General features: G+C 36.0%; 1 protein-coding gene and 1 long non-coding RNA gene across 2 annotated transcripts; one reads left to right on the top strand and one right to left on the bottom strand.

Annotated features, from left to right (window-relative positions):
• The first annotated feature begins 16,957 nt into the window (after positions 1-16,957).
• On the top strand, positions 16,958-19,582 carry LOC131076295 (uncharacterized). The gene is made up of 3 exons (XR_009113344.2): positions 16,958-17,207; positions 18,237-18,327; positions 19,453-19,582. It is a non-coding gene; the product is annotated as an uncharacterized LOC131076295 (long non-coding RNA).
• LOC131076294 (embryonic protein DC-8) lies at positions 19,193-21,281 on the bottom strand. Its single transcript, XM_058013417.2, has 2 exons — positions 20,762-21,281; positions 19,193-19,870 (listed from the first exon to the last, which is right to left on the bottom strand). Exons 1-2 carry the CDS (start codon positions 21,203-21,205, stop codon positions 19,331-19,333), a joined length of 984 nt encoding a protein of 327 aa, XP_057869400.2. The 5' UTR covers positions 21,206-21,281; the 3' UTR covers positions 19,193-19,330.
• Between the last annotated feature and the right edge of the window lie 937 nt (positions 21,282-22,218).

Here is a 22,218-nt window from a genome sequence, read left to right as displayed (position 1 = left end):
TTTGTTCACCATCTTGGTACACTTACCCCTTTTTAATCTTAGCCATCTAATCAATCCCAAAAAAAATTTATAAATTGAGCTCTCATTGCTCATTTTTTAGCAACCGCGTTTTGAGTATCCTTACCCTATCATTTTCAATTTACTTTTGTTATCATCTTGCTTGCATCACACTTGCTTTACAGGTGAGATCCACACATAATTTGAAGGAGAAAGAAGAACAATGAAATAACATGGAAGAAACACTCTTGTTTGGTTTGCATCTCATTTCAGTGCTTTGTTTTTATGCTTTCATTAAATGTGTTAGGACTTAATTTCATAGCATTTAGCTTTGTGGTTGGCTTTTATGTGTTATGATCCTTATGCCTCATTCCTACTTCCATCCCTCGGTTTGTTGGAGCATGATTTTTTTTTCAATTTTCTTTGAAACGACGCTCAAAATCACATTGTCTCAAAGAGGAGCAAAATGTAGACACTAAAAAATGGTCAATGCTTGTGTCTCCTATTTTTAACATATCATGCACATAGTCTTTACTGACCTAATTCTCCCAATTCTTCCCATTTTTTGTCCAATTTGACCCAATTTGACTAAATTTGACCAAATTGAGGTTTCTGGGTGTTAGTTTAACTAATTTGGCCTCTTATGTTTAATTAATTAATTAAACTCCCTTTTATTAACCTGTTCCCGCGTAAGGGAAAAGAGAGGGCTAAAATTGGCAAAGCCACAGAGGGTTACTATGAAGCCTCCAATACCAAGAAAATTTGGGGCTGGGTTTTGAATGTCATAATGGAATATATCACTGTTGAGGGTTGCTTTTCCAGAGCCCACACTTACCACTTCGTTCTTTTAAACCATTTCAAACATGACAAAAGGGTATCCCTTCCCTACTATCTGCTTAGGTCCCTTTCAAGGTCACTCAATAAACACAGTAAAAATCCCTATATTCTGGTTCTCCATTGTGGGCTTTTGTTGCTCATTTATGAGCACTCCAAAACCCTCGCCGTGCTGGAAAATAAGAGGTTATCCGCCTCTCCTGGAAAAGGCAAGAGAAAGTTGGAAGGAGGTGAATCCAGCAAGGAGAAGGCGACCTCCAACAAAAAAAGTAAGAGTGCCTCTGGGACAGAAGAAAAGAACGAAACAGAGGAAACTGGAAAAGACGACAGTGAAATGGATACAAATGATTTTGATGGTGAAGACAGTTGGAAAGATGAGGAGGTGGGTGTTGAGGAAGAAGGTGGTGAGAATGAGTCCGATAATGACATCCCTATCCACAGTGTTAGCCCTGGCAATGACAACAGCCAACCTATGGAGGATGTGGAATAGAAGGATAATGAGGAAAAAGATGTGATTTCTGAGAGGGAGGAGAACAAGAAACCTGAGAAGGATATGACTAAGGACAGTTTAAGTGAGGAGAAGGAAAGTGTTGGTAATGGGTTATTCCTGGATAACCTCAAAAACTCACTGAGGCTAGACTAGACTATGATAGATCGACCTATGAGCTTTTGAAGAACCTGGAAAAAAATGGAAAATAGACGGATGAGAAGAGGAAGGAAGATGACAAGGATCAGATAAAATGGAAGCAGGATATGGAGGAGAAGGTTAAATTGCTGGAAGAAGGGTATTTGGCGATGAAAAATTTGCTAGGCATAATCCCGAATATTCTGTTTGTTGTCACTAAAAACCTAGAGGATATTGCTAAGGTCCTAGATAATTCCAGCTCTCCTAAACTGGTGGTGGACCTAGACAAGGATGAAGATACTATTGAGATTGGCAGTGGTGAAGCTACTCCAGGTGGTGTTGCAAAGAGGACCAGGGAAAGTGTCAAGAAAGTTGCGACTGCACTTGCAAAGGATATCCCTAGTCTTAGGGAAAATATCAAAGATCTATATGGGATTAGCAATACTCTGGTTAATGCCCTGAAAAAAATCAATTAGTTTCTTATTTCGGGTCTGGATGGTTTTTGCTGGCTTTTTGGGGCTTTAGCCAGTTCTCTATGGTTTTTTGCTGGTTTTTCGTTGGTTTGTTCCTTTTTGTCTCTTATTGCTATATCTTTTAAGTTCCTCTTGTAAAGGGTTTCGGGGGCCCTTCAAAACCTGTTTTTACCTTAATCAAAAACAATTCTTCTAAGTCCTAAATAAATAAATTAAATAATTTATTTATTTGTCTCCTTTGTCCATTAATTAAATAAATTCATTTTATTTAATTAACTAATTCATAAATATGAGCAATAAATTAATAAATCATTTTTATTAATTTATCATATTTATCTTCCTCCAAAATAAAGATAATTAATAAATTTTATTTATTAATTCATCTTTATATGTTTTTTGTGAGGAGATAATTAATAAATCTTGTTTATTAATTATCTCTATTTATCCTCTCATGTGAGGATATTTCCTGTTTTTTTTTTAATTTTGTATTCTTCCATTTTTGTAGTGCCCTCTCTCTTTTGGCTTGTCAAACCTTGTGGCTTTGAGTCTTGTGTGTGGTTTCAACCCTTTTGGTGTTGGTCAATTTTGTTTTGGATGAGATGTTTGTCTATGTCTTCTGGATTCATATGTGACATTTATACTCCATGCTATGTGGATTGTTGGAATAATGATAATTTTCATGTTGTCTATTATATGATTATTTGGCGTTATCTATGCTCTGATAGTTAGATGATCATTGAGATGGATTATATATGTGATGTTAGGATTTAATCTTTATGCTTATCGATGATTATTTGTTCTGACCATACACTGCATTTTATCTCTAATGTGCTTGGGTGAAAGGGAAAAGTGTTGCACTGTTCTTTATGGGAAAGCTACGTCGCTTCCATTCCCTTTTCACAATATGCTATTATATGGTTTATATGTACATATTTGACAGTTTGCTTATGCAGTTACAGGTACCGAGCATGGATTCCACCTGAATCTTCAGGTTTGAGTGTGCTCTACAACCCAATGGTAAAGTGGAAATTGCAGTATCAGTCATACCCTATTCATAACCATCGTTCCTATGGAATGAGTTTCATGTCAGGTATCCTTGTGGTTGTAGTTAGCTTTGTATTTGTCGGTCATGTCCTTTTTGTCATCGTGCTATGTTAGTTTGCAGTTTGTCATCTTAGAGTATGGTTAATGTTTGATTAATATTATTGCGAGAAGATTAATTTTATAAACAAATAGTACTTGTTTATTTTTTATTAATGATTTAATTAATAAAATTTAAATTGTGTAAGATTAAGTTAAATTAATTTATTTATTTTTTTATCTTTGTTGTAAATGATTAATTAAATTGGGAATTAAGGCATTTAACTTGATATTTTATTGTGCTCAAAGAAATTAATTTTTAAAAGTAGATTATATTTAATTGATTTCAAATTATTTTTGTATGAAGGGAGTTACAAAAGGAAAATAAATCCTTTAATTAATAAAATTAAATGTGGGAATAGTCCTCGCATGCATTGGGGAGTTACATTTGGGAAATGATTATATTTTACTTTGGGGGGGAAGGGGGGGTGAAGAGGGGAGAGGTTCTTACCATGAAGTTTTTGGGGGTGGTGCATGTTTTGGAAAGGGCTTTGAAAAGATTTGGGGGAAAATTGGTTCGACAAGGAGAAATTTGGGAATCAATGGATCTTTATTTTGAATTTTGCTAATAATTTTAGAGAAGGGAGATTGGAATTATTTGTTGAAGCTTTTAGATTTGTGTGTCTGGCTTTTTGGGTACGATAGTCGAGGATCTTCTTGGGAATTTCTACCTCTGCTATTGTGCGTGAATTCCAGACAACGTTTAGAGGTAGGGTTCTAGATTCATTTCTTGCATGTAAAATTTTGTTTTAGTTTGATTCAAAAAAAAAAATTGTCTATTGATTATCCGAAAAGAGGAAAAAGAAATGGTTTGTCTGAAAATAGGTTTTTGGGTTATTGGAATTGATCTATGAACTAGGTTAAGTTAAATGTTTATTGTGAAATCTGGAAATATTTTGGGGTTAGGTCCATTTAAAAATGTAATTTGTGCATTTGGATTCATGATGTTAAAAAAGATTTAATTTTTCCTCCCTGTAGAATTTCTCTGTGAAATTCCTGTTTGATTGTGTTGATGTTTTTTATTTTAATGTGTGTGTGTGTGTGTGTGTGTGTGTGTGTGTGTGTGTGTGTGTGTGTGTGTGTGTGTGTGTGTGTGTGTAAACATATGTGTGTAAGTTTATTTTATGGGTATAGATGAATCTATGTTCTCATTTCATGATATTTTTTTATAGTTCTCAGATTCAGTTGTTGACTGAAAAATAATGATTTCTTTTGATCTAGACTATATATTAATATATTTATATATGTATTTAGGCTATATATATAATGAATTCAAAGATGAATTCAAGCTTCTCTCAGTGGTCATCATGTCTGGTTCTAAATTATAGGATGTATATTTTGTTGGATATTATTTACTTGAATTAATTATTCTTATGAATTTATTAATGTGGTTTATTAGTTCTCTTACTATAATTTTCTTGGTATAACTCAGCTTGGAATATGGATAACTATGCTTGTTAATATAATTGCATAACCATAGCATTTTGATTAGAATAGGGGGAATAGTTGATCTTTAAATATATTCGTTGATTTATATTTTTGATGTTTAATCGAGTATATGCTTTTCTGTTAATTATAGTAATCTTATTATTGTACTTGGAATGAGTTGTTTTTTTAGTCCTTTGGTATATTGTTATGGAACCATGGGACCATGTTTTTTATGTAATTGTTTTCTAGAGGCTAGGAAAGGGAGTTTACGGAATTCATTATTGATTAAGTCATGCTTCTCTTTAAATGGTGATATTTTTTCAAGTTTTGTATGTTTTGGTAGTTGGATGGTGTTACCTAGCCTACTTTGGGTACTCCTTGTATGTTATCTTATTCTAGCAAGTGAGTCAAACCTTGCTATGGTAATTTGAGGTTTTACCATCTTGTGATTTCTGGTTGATTATTAGGTGTTGTTTATATTCCTAGGTGCAAATATTGGGGGAGTGGATTTCATTGGGGGTCGGGGCCCAAAGTGGTCATCAGGGTAACTCAATGAAAGTTTGTAATCAAGTGAAAACATAACATAATGAATTGGGATGGGTAGTTAGCTCACATTAATTAAGATGAATTTTGTTGTCTCTTACTTCTGAATGCTTGTATAGGTTTAGGGTAAGTTGAGAAGGCTTGGAATGGCGTCCACCAATCTTGTCCCTATGAAAGGTTGGTGTGGTCCACTAGAGTTTGTATGGGATTCGAGGGTCGAGAGATGTCACCAAGGTAACCTAGGAAGGGAGCCAGGACCTAGTGAAGACCTACTAGGGTAACTCATGACAACCTAGTGATGACACTCTTCCCTATAGCATAGCTAGTGGTCTCTTTTGGTTTTTGTTCTTGCTTGGACTGCCTGGGCCTCTGGAAGTTGGTTGTTGTACTTGTGAGTTCCTATGATCTTTTCTTGTGGGCCTCTTGTGATTGTATCCTTGTGAGCCTTGTGTGAGTCCTTGTATCATCTCGTTCTTCCTTTCATCTCTTCGGTTTGGCCGATACCTCCTAGCACAAGGGGTGGACCCGATGGTACCACATGGTTGGGTAGAGTGCTATTTGCACCCATTGGGTTTTGGTTTGACTTGCATCCTGTTTATGATGGCTCATGAGGATTTCGAAGACCTACTTTATGTTCCAGATTTTGTATTCATTTCATTATAGTTGTACTCATGTAGATTTATATCCTTATGGATACCTTGTAATGTAAACAATGATCATAAGTATTATTCCATGGCTATGTATATTGAATCATGTATTGTAAAGGACAGTGTAATCTTATTTATAAAAGTTTCATTTGATCTTGCATGTTGGTTATGTTATTTTGAGTAACATCGTTGTGGGGCCTTGAGGACTCTTGTTGGATATTATATGTTTATTTTTATCTTAATTTATTAATTTCATATTACTCTTACATTTGTATGGTTTAATTCATTTAAAAATAAATTATTCGCATTTTGGTTTTTTATTTAGTTTAAGTCCTTTGGGCCTCATAGCGGGGCGTTACACTTGGTATCAGAGCTAGGTTAAAACATTGGGTTCTTTGGGTGTTCTTGGGTTCATTATTGCTTCTAAGTCTTTTGCATGTGTTTTGTTTTCGTCCTAAGATTGCCTCTTATGTGTTGTTGTATTGTCCAAAAGGATGTCGAGAGCATGAGGTAGAGGTCGTGGTAGAGGCTGAGGTAGGGGACATGGAAGAGGGGTAGCATCTGATAGTACCCCCTCTTAGAGTTCCCATGGGTATTTTGGTAATCAAAATTGGGAGCAGTTAGCATCGACAAGGAATCAGTTACAATTATTTCTTGAGCAGCTCCTTGACCGTTTGGGTCCACACCAGGAGAATGGGTCTCGTGAAAGGTCACCTGTGAGGCCTGTTAATGACATGACAGAATGAGAGGATTCATTCATGAGGGATTTGATGAGAACTCAACCTCCTAAATTCAATGGTATTGGAACTAGACTTGATGCGGAAAATTGGTTGATAGAGCTAGACCAATGTTTCACTATGCACCCCTTCAGTACCAACACTAAGGCAAGATGTGCAATCATGCATCCAAGGGGTTTCACATCCATGTGGTGAAAGTTGTAAGAGTAGAAACTTCACCTTGATATCAACACCATCTCTTGGGAGTTGTTTGTGGAACAATTTCGGACATGATTCCTATCGGATCATTGGAGGCAATGCCAAGCAGATGAGCTCCATGATTTATGTCAGTTATCCATGTTAGTAGAGCAGTATGAGCATCGTTTATATGAGCTCAAGAGATATGCAAGGATTAGAGATGATTAAACCATGTTAGTGCAAAATTTTATTAGGGATCTCAATGATCGGATCAGTGGTGACATCTGGGTTTTCAAACCTAAGACCATGGAGGTTGCAATTGAGAAATCTCATTTGGTTGAGGAGAAACTTGCTAGGGCTCATGGGAATCACTCTAGAATGCAGACTAGTAATGCATCCATTGGCGGTGAGGGTTCTAGAGCAACACAGACTCAGGGAGCAGGGTCATTCTGTGGTCAGCAGTAGCATCAGTCGAAGCGTAAGAACTCTTATTATCAACAAAATGAGCATGCTCAGTTAGGAAAGAACATAAATTGAAAGAGGAACAAGCGTGACTGCAATGACCAACCTTATCATAGTACACAGACAACAGCTAGTAGAGGTGGTCATCAGCAGTCAAGTGCACCTTCTGGGGGTGGTGGTTTTGGCTAGAGTAAAGGATGTTTCTTTTGCGGCTAGCAAGGTCACATTGCTAGATATTTCCCTCAAAAGGGTACACATGGATCCAGTTATAGGCCAGCTTCTTCAGAGCCTACTATTGGAGATGTTGGCAAGAGCCACTTGATTCATGTAGTGGTTGGCAACCACCACGTAGAACATCAAAGTACGGTAGTGGAGACATCAGGTGTGTTGCATGGTAATACTGTATCTATTTGATTTGATTCTGGTGCGTTCAATTCTTTTGTTACACCTTCTCTTGTTAAGCGATCTAGACTAGTTGTAGTAGAGCAGGGTGTTAGGTGGCAAGTAGAGTTAGCTTCAGGCATTAAGGTTGCAGTAGAATCCTTGGTTCGTGATTGTGAATTTAAGATCGGTAAACTTCATACCTCTACATATCTATGTATCATGCCTTTGGGTTCCTAAGATATTGTTTTAGGCATGTATTGGTTGTCAGCCAATCAGGCAGTCATAGATTGTTGAAATAAAATAGTGAAGTGTTTGGACTGTTCTAGTAGTTTGGTAGAAGTGGTTGGCATCTAGAGACTTGTTTCTCAATGCCTGATTTCAGCTATGTATCTTAAATGATGTTTGCGATAGGGATGTCAGTTATTTGCGGTGTCAGTGAATGACTTGGAGATGGATGAAAGTCAGGAGGTATCCCTTGATGACCATCCTTTGTTGAAATAGTTTGCAAATGTCTTTCCGAGTGAGATTCCAGGTATGCCTCCTAAGAGGGACATTGATTTTAGAATTGAACTGGTGCATAGAGCTAAACCTATCTCACATAAACCATATCAGATGACAACTCAAGAGCTTGAGGAACTTCGTTTACAGTTGGAGAATCTATTGGTGAAAGGTTTTATCTGACCTAGTGTCTCTCCATGGGGAGAACCTGTCATATTTGTGAAGAAGAAGGATGGGTCTCTCTGCTTGTACATTGATTACCGGCAGTTGAACAAATTGACAGTGAATAATTGTTACCCATTGCTGAGGATTGATGATCTGTTTGACTAGATCAAGGGAGCGAAAGTATTTTCTAAGATTGATCTTAAGTCGTGTTACCACCGGTCGAGGATTATGGAGGCGGATATTCATAAGATGGCTTTCCACACTCGTTATGGCCATTATGAGTTTACTGTCGTGCCATTCGGGTTGGCTAATGCACCATTCATTTTCATGAGCCTTATGAATGGTGTATTTAGGACTTATTTGGATATATGACATACTGATATATTCTAGGACCATGGAGGAGCATGAGGATCATTTGAGGCAAGTATTGCAATGCCTGAGGGAAAATCAGTTATATGCAAATGTGTATTCTTTTAGACAAAGATCAAGTACCTTGGGTATGTCATTTCAAGAGATGGTATTGCAGTGGATCCCTCAAAGATCCAAGTTATTCTCGAATGGCCTGCACCTACAAACATTTCTGAGGTTCACAGTTTCATGGGGTTGGTAGGTTATTATCAGAGATTTGTTTAGGGGTTCTCTAGGATTGCTCATCCCATCACTTCCCTATAGAGGAAAGGGAATAAATTTGTGTGGTTAGAGAAGTGTTAGAAAGCCTTTCAGATTCTTAAGGAGAAGTTGACTAGTGCACCTATTTTGGTAGGTCTCGACCCGTCCAGTGATTTCATGGTCTGCACAGATGCATCCTTGGAAGGGTTAGGTGTGGTGTTAATGCAGGATGGGAGAGTGATTTCTTATGAGTCCCGTAAACTCAAGAACCATGAGCTTAATTATCCTACACGTGATCTAGAGCTGGCGGTTGTAGTGCATGCTTTGGTTCGTTGGAGGCACTTTCACTTGGGGTATCAGTTTGAGTTGCATACAGATCATCGCAGCTTGCAGTACATATTTACGCAACCGAACCTAAATGCTAGACAAAGGAGGTGGATGGAATTCCTATGTGAATATGATTTTGAGGTTAAGTATATTCAGGGAAAGGAGAATGTAGTTGTAGATGCCCTTAGTCTTCGTTGGCATGAGATTTCAGTAATATCTCTTGAGGTGGATTTGAGAGGTCGGATTGTGGCAACACTCCCTGTAGACACTTGGTATTAGGAAGTTTGTTTTGAGGTGGAGTCTGGTAGAGCCTTGGAAGGTAGATTTGTGGGTTATCCCCTCGATTCTGATGGTCTTTTGCAGCATATGGGACATATTTATGTTCTTTTTCTGAGGATCTTCACACTTTGATCCTATCCGAGTCACATCGGGCACCATATTCTACTCATCCTGGTGTCAAGAAGATGCATGCAAATCTTCGACAGTTGTATTTTTGGTCGGGTATGAAGAGGGATATAGCTGATTTTGTAGCTCGGTACTTAGAATGCCAAAGAGTGAAGACAAAGCATCAACATTCGATAGGTCTTTTGCACCAACATCTTGTTCCAATGTGGAAGTGGGGCATTGTTTCTATGGATTTCATTGTGGGATTACCTAAGTCCCTGCATCATCATGATGGTATTATGGTCACTATGGACAGGATGACCAAAGTTGCACACTTCTCACCTATCCAATCTTCTTATAATGCAACAACGGTGGCTAAAATTTTCATGGAGGATATTATTAGACTTCATGGTATTCCTCAAAAGATCATTTCTAATAGAGATCACATGTTTACTTGAGCCCTTTGGAAGTCTCTTCAGCAGGCATTAGGAACCCAGCTCAACTTCAGTTCATCCTATCATCCGGAGATTGATGGGCAGACTAAGAGGGTCAACTGGGTGTTGGAAGACATGCTTCAAATATACATTATGGACCAACAGACTCGTTGGAAGGAGTACCTATACTTGGTGGAATTCGTTCATAACAATGGGTATCACAATTCCATCGGCATGGCTCTGTTTCAGGCATTATATGGTCGTCCTTGTCCGACTCCCTTGAGTTGGGACCGATTAAAGGATAAAGTGCATCTAGGTTTGGATATTCTTCGAGATATGGAGTAGCAGGTGGAGAGAATCAGAGAGAATTTAGCGATGGCACAGGATTGACAAAAGTACGCCGACACGCATAGGGTGGATCGTTAGTTTTCTATTGGGGATCGAGTGTTTTTGTGTGTGCGCTTGCAGAAGAGTCCAATCTATTACAGAAAGGGCTTCAAGCTCGCACCATGTTTTGTTGGCCCGTTTGAGACTCTAGAGAGGATTGGTCCAGTTGCCTATCGACTTTATCAACCACCTAGTCTCTCACGCATTCATAACATAACATATTGAATTGGGATGGGTACTTAACTCACATTAATTAAGATTAATTTTGTTGCCTATCTTACTTCTGAATGCTTGTATAGGTCCAGGGTAAGTTGAGAAGGCCTGGAATGCCGTCCACCAATCTTGTCCCTACGAAAGGTTGGTGTGGTCCACTAGAGTTTGTATGGGGGTCAAGGGTTGGGAGAGGTCACCAAGGTAACCCAGGAAGGGGGTCGGGACCTAGTGAAGACCTACTAGGGTAACTCATGACAACCTAGTGATGACAATCTTCCCTATAGCATACCTAGCAGTCTCTCTTGGTTTTTGTTCTTGCTTGGATTTCTTGGGCCTTTGGAAGTTGGTTCTTGTACTTGTGAGTTCCTATGATCTTGTCTTGTGGGTCTTTTGTGATTGTAGTCTTGTGAGCCTCATGTGAGTCCTTGTATCATCTCGTTCTTCCTTTCATCTCTTAGGTCTGGCTGATACCTCCTAGCACAGGGGGTGGACCTAATGGTACCACATGGTTGATCGGAGTGCTATTCACACCCATTGCATTTTTGTTCGACTTGCATCTTGTTCGTGATGGCCCGTGAGGAGTTTGAAGACATACTTTATGTTCCATATTTTGTATTCATTTCATTGTAATTGTACTCATGGAGATTTATATGTCCTTATGGATACCTTGTAATGTAAATGACGATCATAAGTATTATTCCATGGCTATATGTATATTGAATCGTGTACCTTGTAAAGGACAATGTAATCTTATTTATAAAAGTTTCATTTGATCTTGCATATTGGTTATGTTATCTTGAGTAACATCGTTGTGGGGCCTTGAGGACTCTTGTTGGATATTATATGTTTATTTTTATCTTAATTTAGTAATTTCATAATACTCTTGCATTAGTATGGTTTAATTTATTTTATTTTTAAATATTCGCATTTTGGTTGTTTATTTTGTTTAAGTCCTCTGGGCCTCATAGCGGTCTGTTTCACGTTTTATCCTCTTATATGGAGATATTTAATAATTTTTAATTATTAAATCTTCTCATAAAATCCTCCTAATTTTTGAATATGGAAACTAATATCTTTCCTTGATTTTCAAAAATCAATCTTTTTGGCAATATCTCTTTAATTTTAATTTTTAAATTAAAAAATGAGGTATGCATCTTCAAAAAAATTCTTTTTGTGAGGAGATAACTGATAAATCTTATCTATTAATTATCTCTATTTATCCTCTCATAAGAGGATATTTTATTTGTTTTTAATTCTTTTATTTATCTTTTCGAATGAAGATATTTTTTAATTTTTAATTATTAAAATCTTCCTGATATTTTCAACTTGCTAATTTGGTATTTATGAGAAGATCATTAAAGATTTTATTATTTATTCTCATAATATCTTTCCATTTTCTTTCTTCTATCTTCATCCTTCCCCGAATGGCAGCTCTACTGTGCACTAAATTATGTCCATCCATCTAACCAAAAATCTTTTCAATCTTAGCCATCCAAACAATCCCAATTTTTCTATAAATTAAGCTCTCATTACTCATTTTTAACAACCACATTTTGAGTAACTATATGCTGTCAAATTAGCTTCAAATCTTTGAATCTTCTCACCCTTGCTTTCAACACAATTGTAATTTGGAGTTTGAGAGCCACATACCATTTGATTAAAGAAGTAAGAAGGACAATGGAGTGGATCATTTCAAGCATATGAAGGATGGTTTGAATTTTCTTATCTTTTTTCCTTGTTTATGTTTTATTTTTGCACCTTCATTGATGTGGGATATATGGATTTTATTAAATGCCTAACTTTTCCTCTCACAGGTCCCTCAAAATTAGTGATGTCTTATACTCCTTGTGATCATGCTCCTCATTGCTCCTCTTCTTCATCTCTCTCTTTCGTCTACTTTACCGTGAGTATTTGCATAGGCTCATACTCCTGCTAAAGTGAGGACTAAATGTAGCATCCTAAATTGTACCCCTTTACAATTTGGTCCACATTTTGGCCCTCCTCTTAGTGTTCATGTCCCAAAGCCAAAATATGACATAATTTTTCCCATACCATTCAAATCTAGCCTCATTTCCACTTAATGCATCACATGGCCCCTTGATTCTGACCCTAAAATGGGGTAGGACCAGGGTGTGGCACCTTGGTCCTCTCAAATAGGACCTTAATTTGGTCCCTCTTAACAGTCACAATGATCTACCGGGATTGTAATTTCCATGTTAGCCTATGTCAAAAAATTAAGGTGTTTTTTGATAGGCAAGTGCATAAGGAGGTCCATACCTCTCATTTGGACATCACATGACAAAGGATAACAAGAGAATCATAAGGTGCTCATTCAAGAAATCTGTCATTCAAGCATTGAAGCATTCATCATCAAGAATTTCTAGAGCTACATATTCTTCATTTATTCTATTGTGGACCAACATTACATCATTCATAAGCAAGTATGTGTGTGTGATTAGGTTTTTGTCATGTTCATGTCATTCCATACAACATATGTGGTTACGTTCAAGAAGCAAAGCATCATTATTAGTCATTGCAAATCTAAGGTATACCTTTCCATCATTTATTTTAGTATTGGCAGTATTTTATTCAAGGATAAATCATAAACCAAGGTTTGACTTAGGAAAACCCCTATTCCCAACCTATTTCCCCTTCTTTCTATGTGCAGGAAACATGTATAGAGCTGCAATCTTCAGAATAAGCATTGTTTACAGTGACGAATCGATCCCCCATTGGAGTGTGAAAGGTTCGAAGGACCAAGGTGTGGGAGAAATGGTCTCGGCATTTTAGGAGCTCTTTCTAGGAATAGGTTTGAATTTGCTAACATTGCTCAGATCCAGTTCTTGGCTCAATCTGACAATTGTAGCTTACTGTTTTTGCATTTTTACCTTCATTTCCAACACTTTTACCCTAATTTCAACAATTCAACTTAGAAAAGAGGTTTATCCATCAAAAACCCCAATCCAATCATAATTCTTAGTCCTAATCCTTGTTGGTTTGTGACTAGATCTATTGGATTGGAGCCCTCTTTTGAATGTAATGGTCCTTAAGCAAAATTAGTGGTTTTGCTACATCTAATGGTGGAAACCCTAATTTTCACTATTACAGTGATGACACCACCTTCCTTCATTTTTAGATTGTACAAATTCCTTATCAAAAATACTTTGTTCAAAGTAAAGGCCATCTCATACATGTCTAATAGATGATTCCATGATCCTTTTTTCATATTTTGTTGAGACATTAAACAAGCCATTGCTTGATCTAGTGATAAAATGATCACAATGATCGCATGACGATTATCTTTCGATCCAATTTATCTCAATATTCATCTAGCATTCCAATTGATTTTTTTATTTTCTTTCTAGCATGATTGGAAGGCCCTTTAGAATTAATGGAGCTTCAAGCTATAACTTCCACATCTTGAAATTTTGTCTTGAGAATTTGTTGATTCTCCATTTGTCTAGCCTCTTCATTTCTTCCTATTTGCAAGTTGTTTTCCCAATTCTCTTTGTCTCTAATACCAAAGTGAACAAGGGAGATAAAAGAATATATACATTACCAAGAAAAAATAAATAGAGGGATCTAACATTATAGATGTCATACTATGAGCATGAAGGTTGCATGAATCCTAGTCACACCTAGTGTAGCTAACTCCTAGATTGTGTTGTGGATTTTGATGAAGAGGATAGTGATTCATACAAAAAAAGATTTATATTTTAATTCTATGCGTGTTATGGCAGTTGATAGGATGCGTGAAGGGGTCATCAAGGAGGATTTTTCATCCATGTTGTCAAGAGATGATGTAACTCAATCCCTTGCTATGACTAGTATGACTTTCTCTTTGAGAGATATATCATTTTGGAAGAGGATGTTGTTGATTTTGATGAAAATGATGGTGGTTTTAATGTAGTGCCTCTTCTGGAGGATTGGACTAGTGAATGGGTTGAGGAGGAGGATGAACTTCTCCTTGATATATTGTTGAAGGCTCATTTGAAGGTGCAGGAGTGTGAGGTGGTTAGGAAAGTAGATATGGCTATTCTTGAGGGAGATCAATTTAAGGGGATAAGAAGAGGCTTTCTTCTCCCCACAATGGTTGATTATTTGATTAACAATAATGAAGATCAAATGATTCTTGTGGTGTCTACTTAGAAGGCTTTGGATTTTAAAGAAGTAGTAGTTGGTAGAGATTTAGTTCAATCCAAGTTTGCTAGAAAGTAATGGGGTGGTGGTTGCTTCCCCTTTTGTTGTTCCTACTTCCCCTAGGGTTTCTCAAGAACTCTGTGGTGAGGATGCTTGCATGTTGTAAGATGTTGGTGCTTCTAGCTTGCCAAAAGATTATACCCATGATAAGACTATTAGGTGTTCTGGAGAGGGTGATTTTCCTAAGGTTTCTAATATGGTTGAGGTGGAGGGGCAAATTCAAATTGATATCCCCGCTTCTCTATTGTTGAGACATCAACTTGGCTTAGATATTCTCTAGTTGGGAGACTATGTAGCAATTGTCCCAATACTAATTTTGTTAGAAGATGTGTGCTTTGGAGTTGGAAATATTAGGTTTAAGTAGTTACTATGATGAATATTTTTTCCTCTTTTCCTTTTCTAATTTGAAAGATTGCACAATGAATCTTCTTAAAAGATCGTTGGTTTTTAGGGAAGAATGGCATCTTCAAAAATTGGTCTTTAGATTTAAATCCAATAAATGACAATAACTGCATGTTTCTTGTTTGGGTTAGACTGTTGACTCTTCTTTTGGAGTTCTAGAATGAAATTGTTAATGATTATTGCTAGTACTTTTGGGTAATATTGTGTTATTGGTCCGATCACAAAGTTTAAAAATTGTTTATTGTTTGCTACATTCTATGTGTTTGTGGAGAAAAACAAGATGCTCTCTACTCAAATTATTGTATCTTCCAAATAAAGAGATCGGGTGCAACAAATTGAATTTGAGGCTCTCCTATTATTTGTCATTATTGTCTTGAAGTGGGCCATACTACTACAAGTTATTCAAACAATAAGAAATACCATTTTCCTTGGAGGAAATATAATCATACTCCCACTACTATATATTGACAAGTCTATTACTTCTTTTGAGGAGGTGCAAAAGGAAAACAATAAAGGGAAATCTCTTATGGTTATGAATTTTTCTTTTTGCAAGAAAATAAGTTTAAAGGACAAGGATCCTTTTATTATGGTTAAACAAAAAACATTTGAAATGATTATAGGTTGGTAGTTTAAAAAAAATTGTAGTGTCTTGTCTTATGTAGTTTCTTTATTGTTCTTATTACTAAATCATTTTGCTTGTAAAAGGATTTGGGCCCTTTCAAAATCTCTAATTAATAAAAAACAAATAAATAAAGATATTTAAAAACAGAGATATACCAAATTATGTAGTTCTCCAGTTTGACTACATAGTTTGAGTGGTGCTAGGTGGTTGTAGGTGACTACTTTTTCTAATAGGTTCCTCCTTTTCTCCTTTGAGAACTATGAGGAGATTAAGAGGGTTTTTTTGGTGGATCTTAGTTTATTGAAAATCCATCCTCTTTTTGCAAAGATGGTTTATTGGATTTGATGTGCTCAAGGAAACTCTTCATTGGGTCCCTACATGGGTTAGACTTCATGTGCTTCCTCTAGAATTTTGGCATGAAGAATTCTTCTAAGGTATTGCTAATACTCTTGACTCTTTCTTAACTACAGACAAGATTACAAAAGATAGCAAACACTTTATGTCTATGTGGAATCTAGTAGGATTCTTCCAAATTCTATTAAGTTGCTTTCTAAGTTGGTTGTCTTGGAGAGATAATTCACTTTGATTTTATCTGTCTAATGTGCTCTCATTGCCATAGAGTTGGACATTTCTCTCGGTTATGTTAAGTTTTGAAAGACTTGTGATAACAATGATCTAGTTCCTGTAGTAATAGTCTGGTAAGTATGTCTAAGGAACCCACTACCCCTTCTCTCCTCCCACCCCGAAGAAACAAGCAAGAAACTGATCTTGTAAAAATGTGATTAATTTAACCCTTGGTAAGGGGTGTTTTAAGTGAAGATTCTATTGAGGTCTTGAGAGGGGAGCCCCCATCAAGGAAAATTATGTGATGAGACTCAGAGCTCCTTGGTCTGGCACAGTTTCAAACCTCTTTGATTTGTGAGGCTGCTGGTGTTAAGCTATCATTTTGAGGTTCGGTTTCTCTGGAGCTTTTGTTTCTGGCCACTGGAGCCTCTCTGGTTCCTCGTCTAGGCTTTCGCTCTGCTATTATTTTTTCTTTGTTTATTATGTGTTGCATTTTTCTATTCAGGGCTTCAAGTGCCCTTTTTCGTCTGTTGTTTACCCGCCATGGGTATGTAGTCAGCTGTCTCTTTGGTTCTCTTTTTGGACAGCTTTTTGTTTTACGTCTATGCTGCCTCTCTTGTTTATCTTTTTAGACAGCTTTTTTTTAAAATAATTTTGGGACCCTTCAAAACCTATTTTTCACCCTAATAAAAACTAATGTTTCATTCCCCAAATTTATGCATAGCTCGTCAAGGCAGACGAAGAGACCGAAAGTTAGGGAACTGAAACGTTTCATTGACAACGCCATTGAATGGTCAGACTTAACATCCGAACAGCAGAGACTTGGCAAGCTACTACAATGGAGATTCCAGCTGGACAAATCTCTTATATAATAAATTACAATGACAAAGCTTTGAAATTTTGACAGCAGGAATTGAGATTAAAGTAGCTTATTACACTGAGGGACATGGCATTGGTATGTTTCTCCACAATGCTCTCATATTATGCATGTCACTAGTTGAGAAAGTGCAAGCACAAACTTCATAGACACTACATTTGTTTAATCTAATGACAATGCCTGCAAACCCTAGGGAAAATAATTGATCCATCCCTTGCAACAACAACGATATGCACTGACTAGATGCATCTCAAGACAATTAAATTCATTCCATCATTGTTTGAAATAGGGCCTACTAAGCTTTAGGGAGGGGAAATTGATTCATCAATTAGCTTGCAGCTCTATAGGGCCTACTAAGCTTTAGGGAGGGGAAATTGACTCATCAATTAGCTTGCATCTCTAAGAAGGTTCAATACAATCATGGTTGTCTGCTATGCGTAAACACCAAAATTTGGCATTTGACTGATTAACTTACAGGCAGCTTAAATTTCAATCACTAAGATTGCCGCTGCTTCGTGTTTTTACAAATATAAAGTAACTGAGAAGAAATTTTATTGAGGTCAAATTTACCCATATCATTAGGTGTAACAATGTTATTGACAAATTATCAGTTTCCAAGTTTTTCTATCAATACTCTTGGGCCCAATCCTTTTGGACAGTACTTGCCTATATATCTAGGGTTGATCTGTATTCTCTTGCCATCATATTTGCAGTGCCTTTCGGAAGATTTCAACTTAGGTTGGGAGACATTCTTGTAGAGTTCCCCATCGGTTTGGTAAAAGGGTTCTGCATTTGTTATTCCGCCATTATCAAATTGCCTCTCATTTTTGTCTTGTCTTAATATTATTTCTTTGTGCTCCTTTTCTTTGAGTATTGGGTGAGCATCTTTGCATACTACAAAACTTTCACGGATATAATTTCTGTAAGAGAAAAATCTTTTGCTATTACCTTCCTTTCTATTTTACTCGGCGATTTCTGCTTCTTATAAGAGGGGTATTAAAAGTAGAAATAAAATGCAGTTATATTAGATTTCGACAATTTTAATGATTATCGTACTTTTTGTTTCGGAATTCAATTGTGTAAAATTTATTTGCATTGTCGTTTCAGATCACACTCCATGATCAATCATCAGAATGAGAGAGCTCTCATCCAAACACAATAACCATGACCATTAACCAGAAGAAAGGTTCAATATCAGGTTCAGGAAGCTTTCCTAGTTGGCCTTGATTCATACCTCCTTTGTTTGCTTTATTTTAGCACTGTTCTGTTTATAAGCTCTGATTGTCTTGGTTTACTTCTTGGTTCACCAAGTTTTCCTTAACCTTAGGGTTAAATGTAACATCATGCTCAAACTTTTTAATTCTGTTCTGCACAATCTTTTGAAAATCAATTACATTTGTGAATTTTTCATTGATATTTATTAGTCTGTTAAAACCAGCATTTTTTCTTTAGTTTACAGTTAAATGATCAAAGAGTTAATAATATTTTTACACCTCATCCATATTCTCATCCATAATCAAGAATAATAAAATAGTTATCTTATTTTTGTTAAAAATATATCCTTTAACTATTATGAATTTAATATTAAAAAATAAGCCCAATCTAACACCTTAAATTTTCATAATAAACTACCACATAAGCTAGAATGAACCTTAGAAGGTACACTTATCTGCACAACAAAGGTGACTGAAATTTGTAAAAGAGAAATCAAACAATAATTACCTCCAAAGGGAATCTCCAAACTTAAGCAAAGATTGATTGTTATTGTATATAGCTACCAAACATAGTTATCCAGGTACCAAACAATATGGGGATGGAAATGCCAATCAAATCAGGGTACGCAAAGCAAATGAGTAATGAGATGGCTACATTATGTATAAATGTAATCATAAAAAAATGGGGTACAGATAATTAGCCCACATTCCTATAATGAGTTCCTTGACAACTATGATATAAAACTAAACAAATGAAATAACAGAATTTCCTGACAATTACGCTATTAAACTAAACGAATAAAATTCATGGCAAAAGAAAAGTCACAAACTCCTCAAAACATTTCCAAATTCTCTTACATAAAGCTCATATTCCTTGAAAGATTGAAATCTCAAATTTTTAAGACTCTCACACGGTGATCTTATAAATATAAAACAAAAACCAAAACACTGTGGAAGCCTTAAACTTGTGATCCTGTATTTATTTGCCTAAGCACTTGGAGCAGTCTCAGAGTTCTTTTCTGCTGGTTGAGATGATTCTAATTTGGTTTCAACAGATTCCTCTAATGTTGTCACTGCATGCTCAACAGTATCTGTTACATGCTCAACAGCCTCTGTTACATGCACACGAGATTCTTCAACCTGACTTTCAAGTGCCTTACCAGATTCTTCAACCTGCCTTTCAAGAACCTCACCAGATTCTTCAGCCTGGCTTTCAAGAGCCTTACCAGATTCTTCAACCTGACTTTCAAGAGCCTCACTAGATACTTCAGCCTGACTTTCAAGAGCCTTACCAGATTCTTCAACCCGAATTTCAAGAGCCTTACCGGATCCTTCAGCCTGACTTTCAAGAGTCTCGCCAGATTCTTCAAGCCTGTGGGCTGCATCAGATAGTTGTTCATTTGCAGCAATGCTGCTCACATCCAAGCTTCTTGGAGCTTGCCCTCCTGCTGAGGATGTTGTTTTACTACATAAAGTGCTACACCAGGCAAGGATGGACAATGGAAAGGACAGGGGCTCATCTTGATCCTGCATTTGACCAATGGGAAAAAAGAAGAGTGTTAATTGTTTCCAACTAATCTACCAGAGAATCATGCATTTTTGTAAAACACAGGCAAAAGATTTTGGTTTAAAGTTTGAGATCTTAGCACCCATCAAAGACAAAGAAAATGTTGAGAATGAGGTATATGATTTTACATTGTTCTATGTATGAGGAAGGCAGGCAAAACCAATAAATTAGATTAAAAGATGTGAATGGTTTAGGTAGCCTCCTATACAAGTGACAAAATATATGTTTTGGAGCAGTAAAGTTAATTACAGTTCATGTAGAACTAGAATTATGTTCTATTGCATAAGATGCAATGAATGATGTATAAAATGTAAAATGAGTTTTTATTTGGTTTATTAGTTTACACATCTCACATGAAAGAATGATGTAAATAGAGGTCCTATTTAGGCTGATTAGAACAATGTCATAAATGCTATTTAAACTAAGTTACTAAATATTTACAGATGTTTAGAAGAATGGAATTAGTGTAGGAATAAGTTATGAATAGATAGTTTTAGATAATTCTGAAGAATTGCTTTAAATATCAATCAATTCAAAGGTCAAAGATAACTTTTTCATTTTTGGTTTGAGAATGAGGTGACTGTGTTTGGTAAGCTTTCTTACTTAAAATCAGCATGTTATGAGTTCAAACCTTCTTTTAAAAGATGAGAACCAGTTAGTCTTTAAACAGAGCTAAACATGAAATACCAATAATGATGCAAATTGCAAACAATTACTTTTATCAGTGATGGAAATGGCATATAAGCTGAAAAAGATCTCTTTTAGCAGTGATGGAAATGGCATATAAGCTGAAAAAGATCTCTGTAAAATCTATTGTAGAGTATATCAGAAATGTAGAAGAAGAGAATTACACTGGAAGAGCCCTCTCCCAAGTTGGATGCTTTGTTTTTCATCTCTTCATTGCTTTCCTTAGCTTTATGAAGATATTCTTCTGATGAGTCCTTGGCCTTCCCTGTCAGATCTTCAAGTCTCCCCTTAGCCTTGTCAAGATACTCCTTGGATGAATCTTTGGCCTTATGGGTCAGATCTTCAATATTTTCCTTAGCTTTGTGAAGATAATCTTTTGATGAATCTTTGGCTTTATGGGTCAAATCCTCTATATTTTCTTTAGCTTTGTGAAGATAATCCTTAGATGAATCTGCAGCCTTATTTGCAGATTCAAAGATTTTGCCAGTGAAAATTTTCACAGCACCTTTAGCATCACCGATGGCTTCTAATGCAGATTTCTTTGCTGATTCTGCAGAATTCTCTGCTGATTCAGCCAATGCTGAGACTGCAATGCTCTCATCAGCCATTGGGGATCTATGAACTCAATTGAGAATTATAGATCAGATTCATTATCATTGCCCCCCTGTGGTCCTCCATATATATGAATTCAATCATGATGAAAGGTCGGTTAATATATTCAAATAACTAATGCCTACAGTGTGAACAAAAAGCTGGCAATAATTATGATAATGTTGGTATAGATCATTGTCAGCCTGCGTTTGCTTACAGATTTTGTGACCCACTTCCAGTTGGCCAAATTGATCTGCTATGCCTACTCCCATTAATCTAAGCTTGTACATGTCATAGATGTCTTGTCATGAACGTATGTTTGTTTATTTTAATCCAGAGAAATGCTGATTTAATAAACATATTAACATTTTCTATTAATGACTTGTACCTTCTGCCATCTGTAATGCCAAGAATATGGATTTATTTTTATAATGATGAAAAAATAGCTGGAAATTTTTAAGAATGCATATATAAAAAATCCAGTAATCTAAATGGTTAATTTTGTTAGTTTTTTTGGAATAGAATAGAATTTAAACAAATTTTATAATTAATATTAATCATTAGGTCTTATATATTTATAAGGTTTTATTCAGTCAAATTTATTTGGAGTATAATTTTAGTATTTTTCTGGACTTTTACATTTAACAAGATTTAGTTTGCCATAATTTTCTTGTCATTTATTTTTGTCTATTTCCTCAACTACTTGCACTAATAAAATTAGCTATATATCTTTCTTAGACATTCAAGGATAGAAAATTCATCTAGGACTACAAGGTATCTCCCTATCCTACTCTCATAAAGTAGAGGTTTTGGAAAAAAGTGGAGAAAAACCTAGTTCAAAAAGGAATAGAAAAAAAAATAGTTATAGTCTTTTTTTTTTAATAAAACCCAAAACCAAAATAATACAATTTTTATATATAACATCAAATTTTAAAATATTAAAATTATTAAAATTTAGAAGATTAGAGAGCCCATAAAATCAAACAAAGACAAAAATAAAAATCAAGCAGGCAACATATATTCTATGAAA

This window comes from Cryptomeria japonica, chromosome 4 (assembly GCF_030272615.1).
Source record: "Cryptomeria japonica chromosome 4, Sugi_1.0, whole genome shotgun sequence".
NCBI classification, from domain to species: Eukaryota; Viridiplantae; Streptophyta; class Pinopsida; order Cupressales; family Cupressaceae; genus Cryptomeria; species Cryptomeria japonica.
The sequence above is the reverse complement of the archived record's forward strand: the minus strand, read 5'-3'. Positions and strand labels throughout refer to the sequence as shown.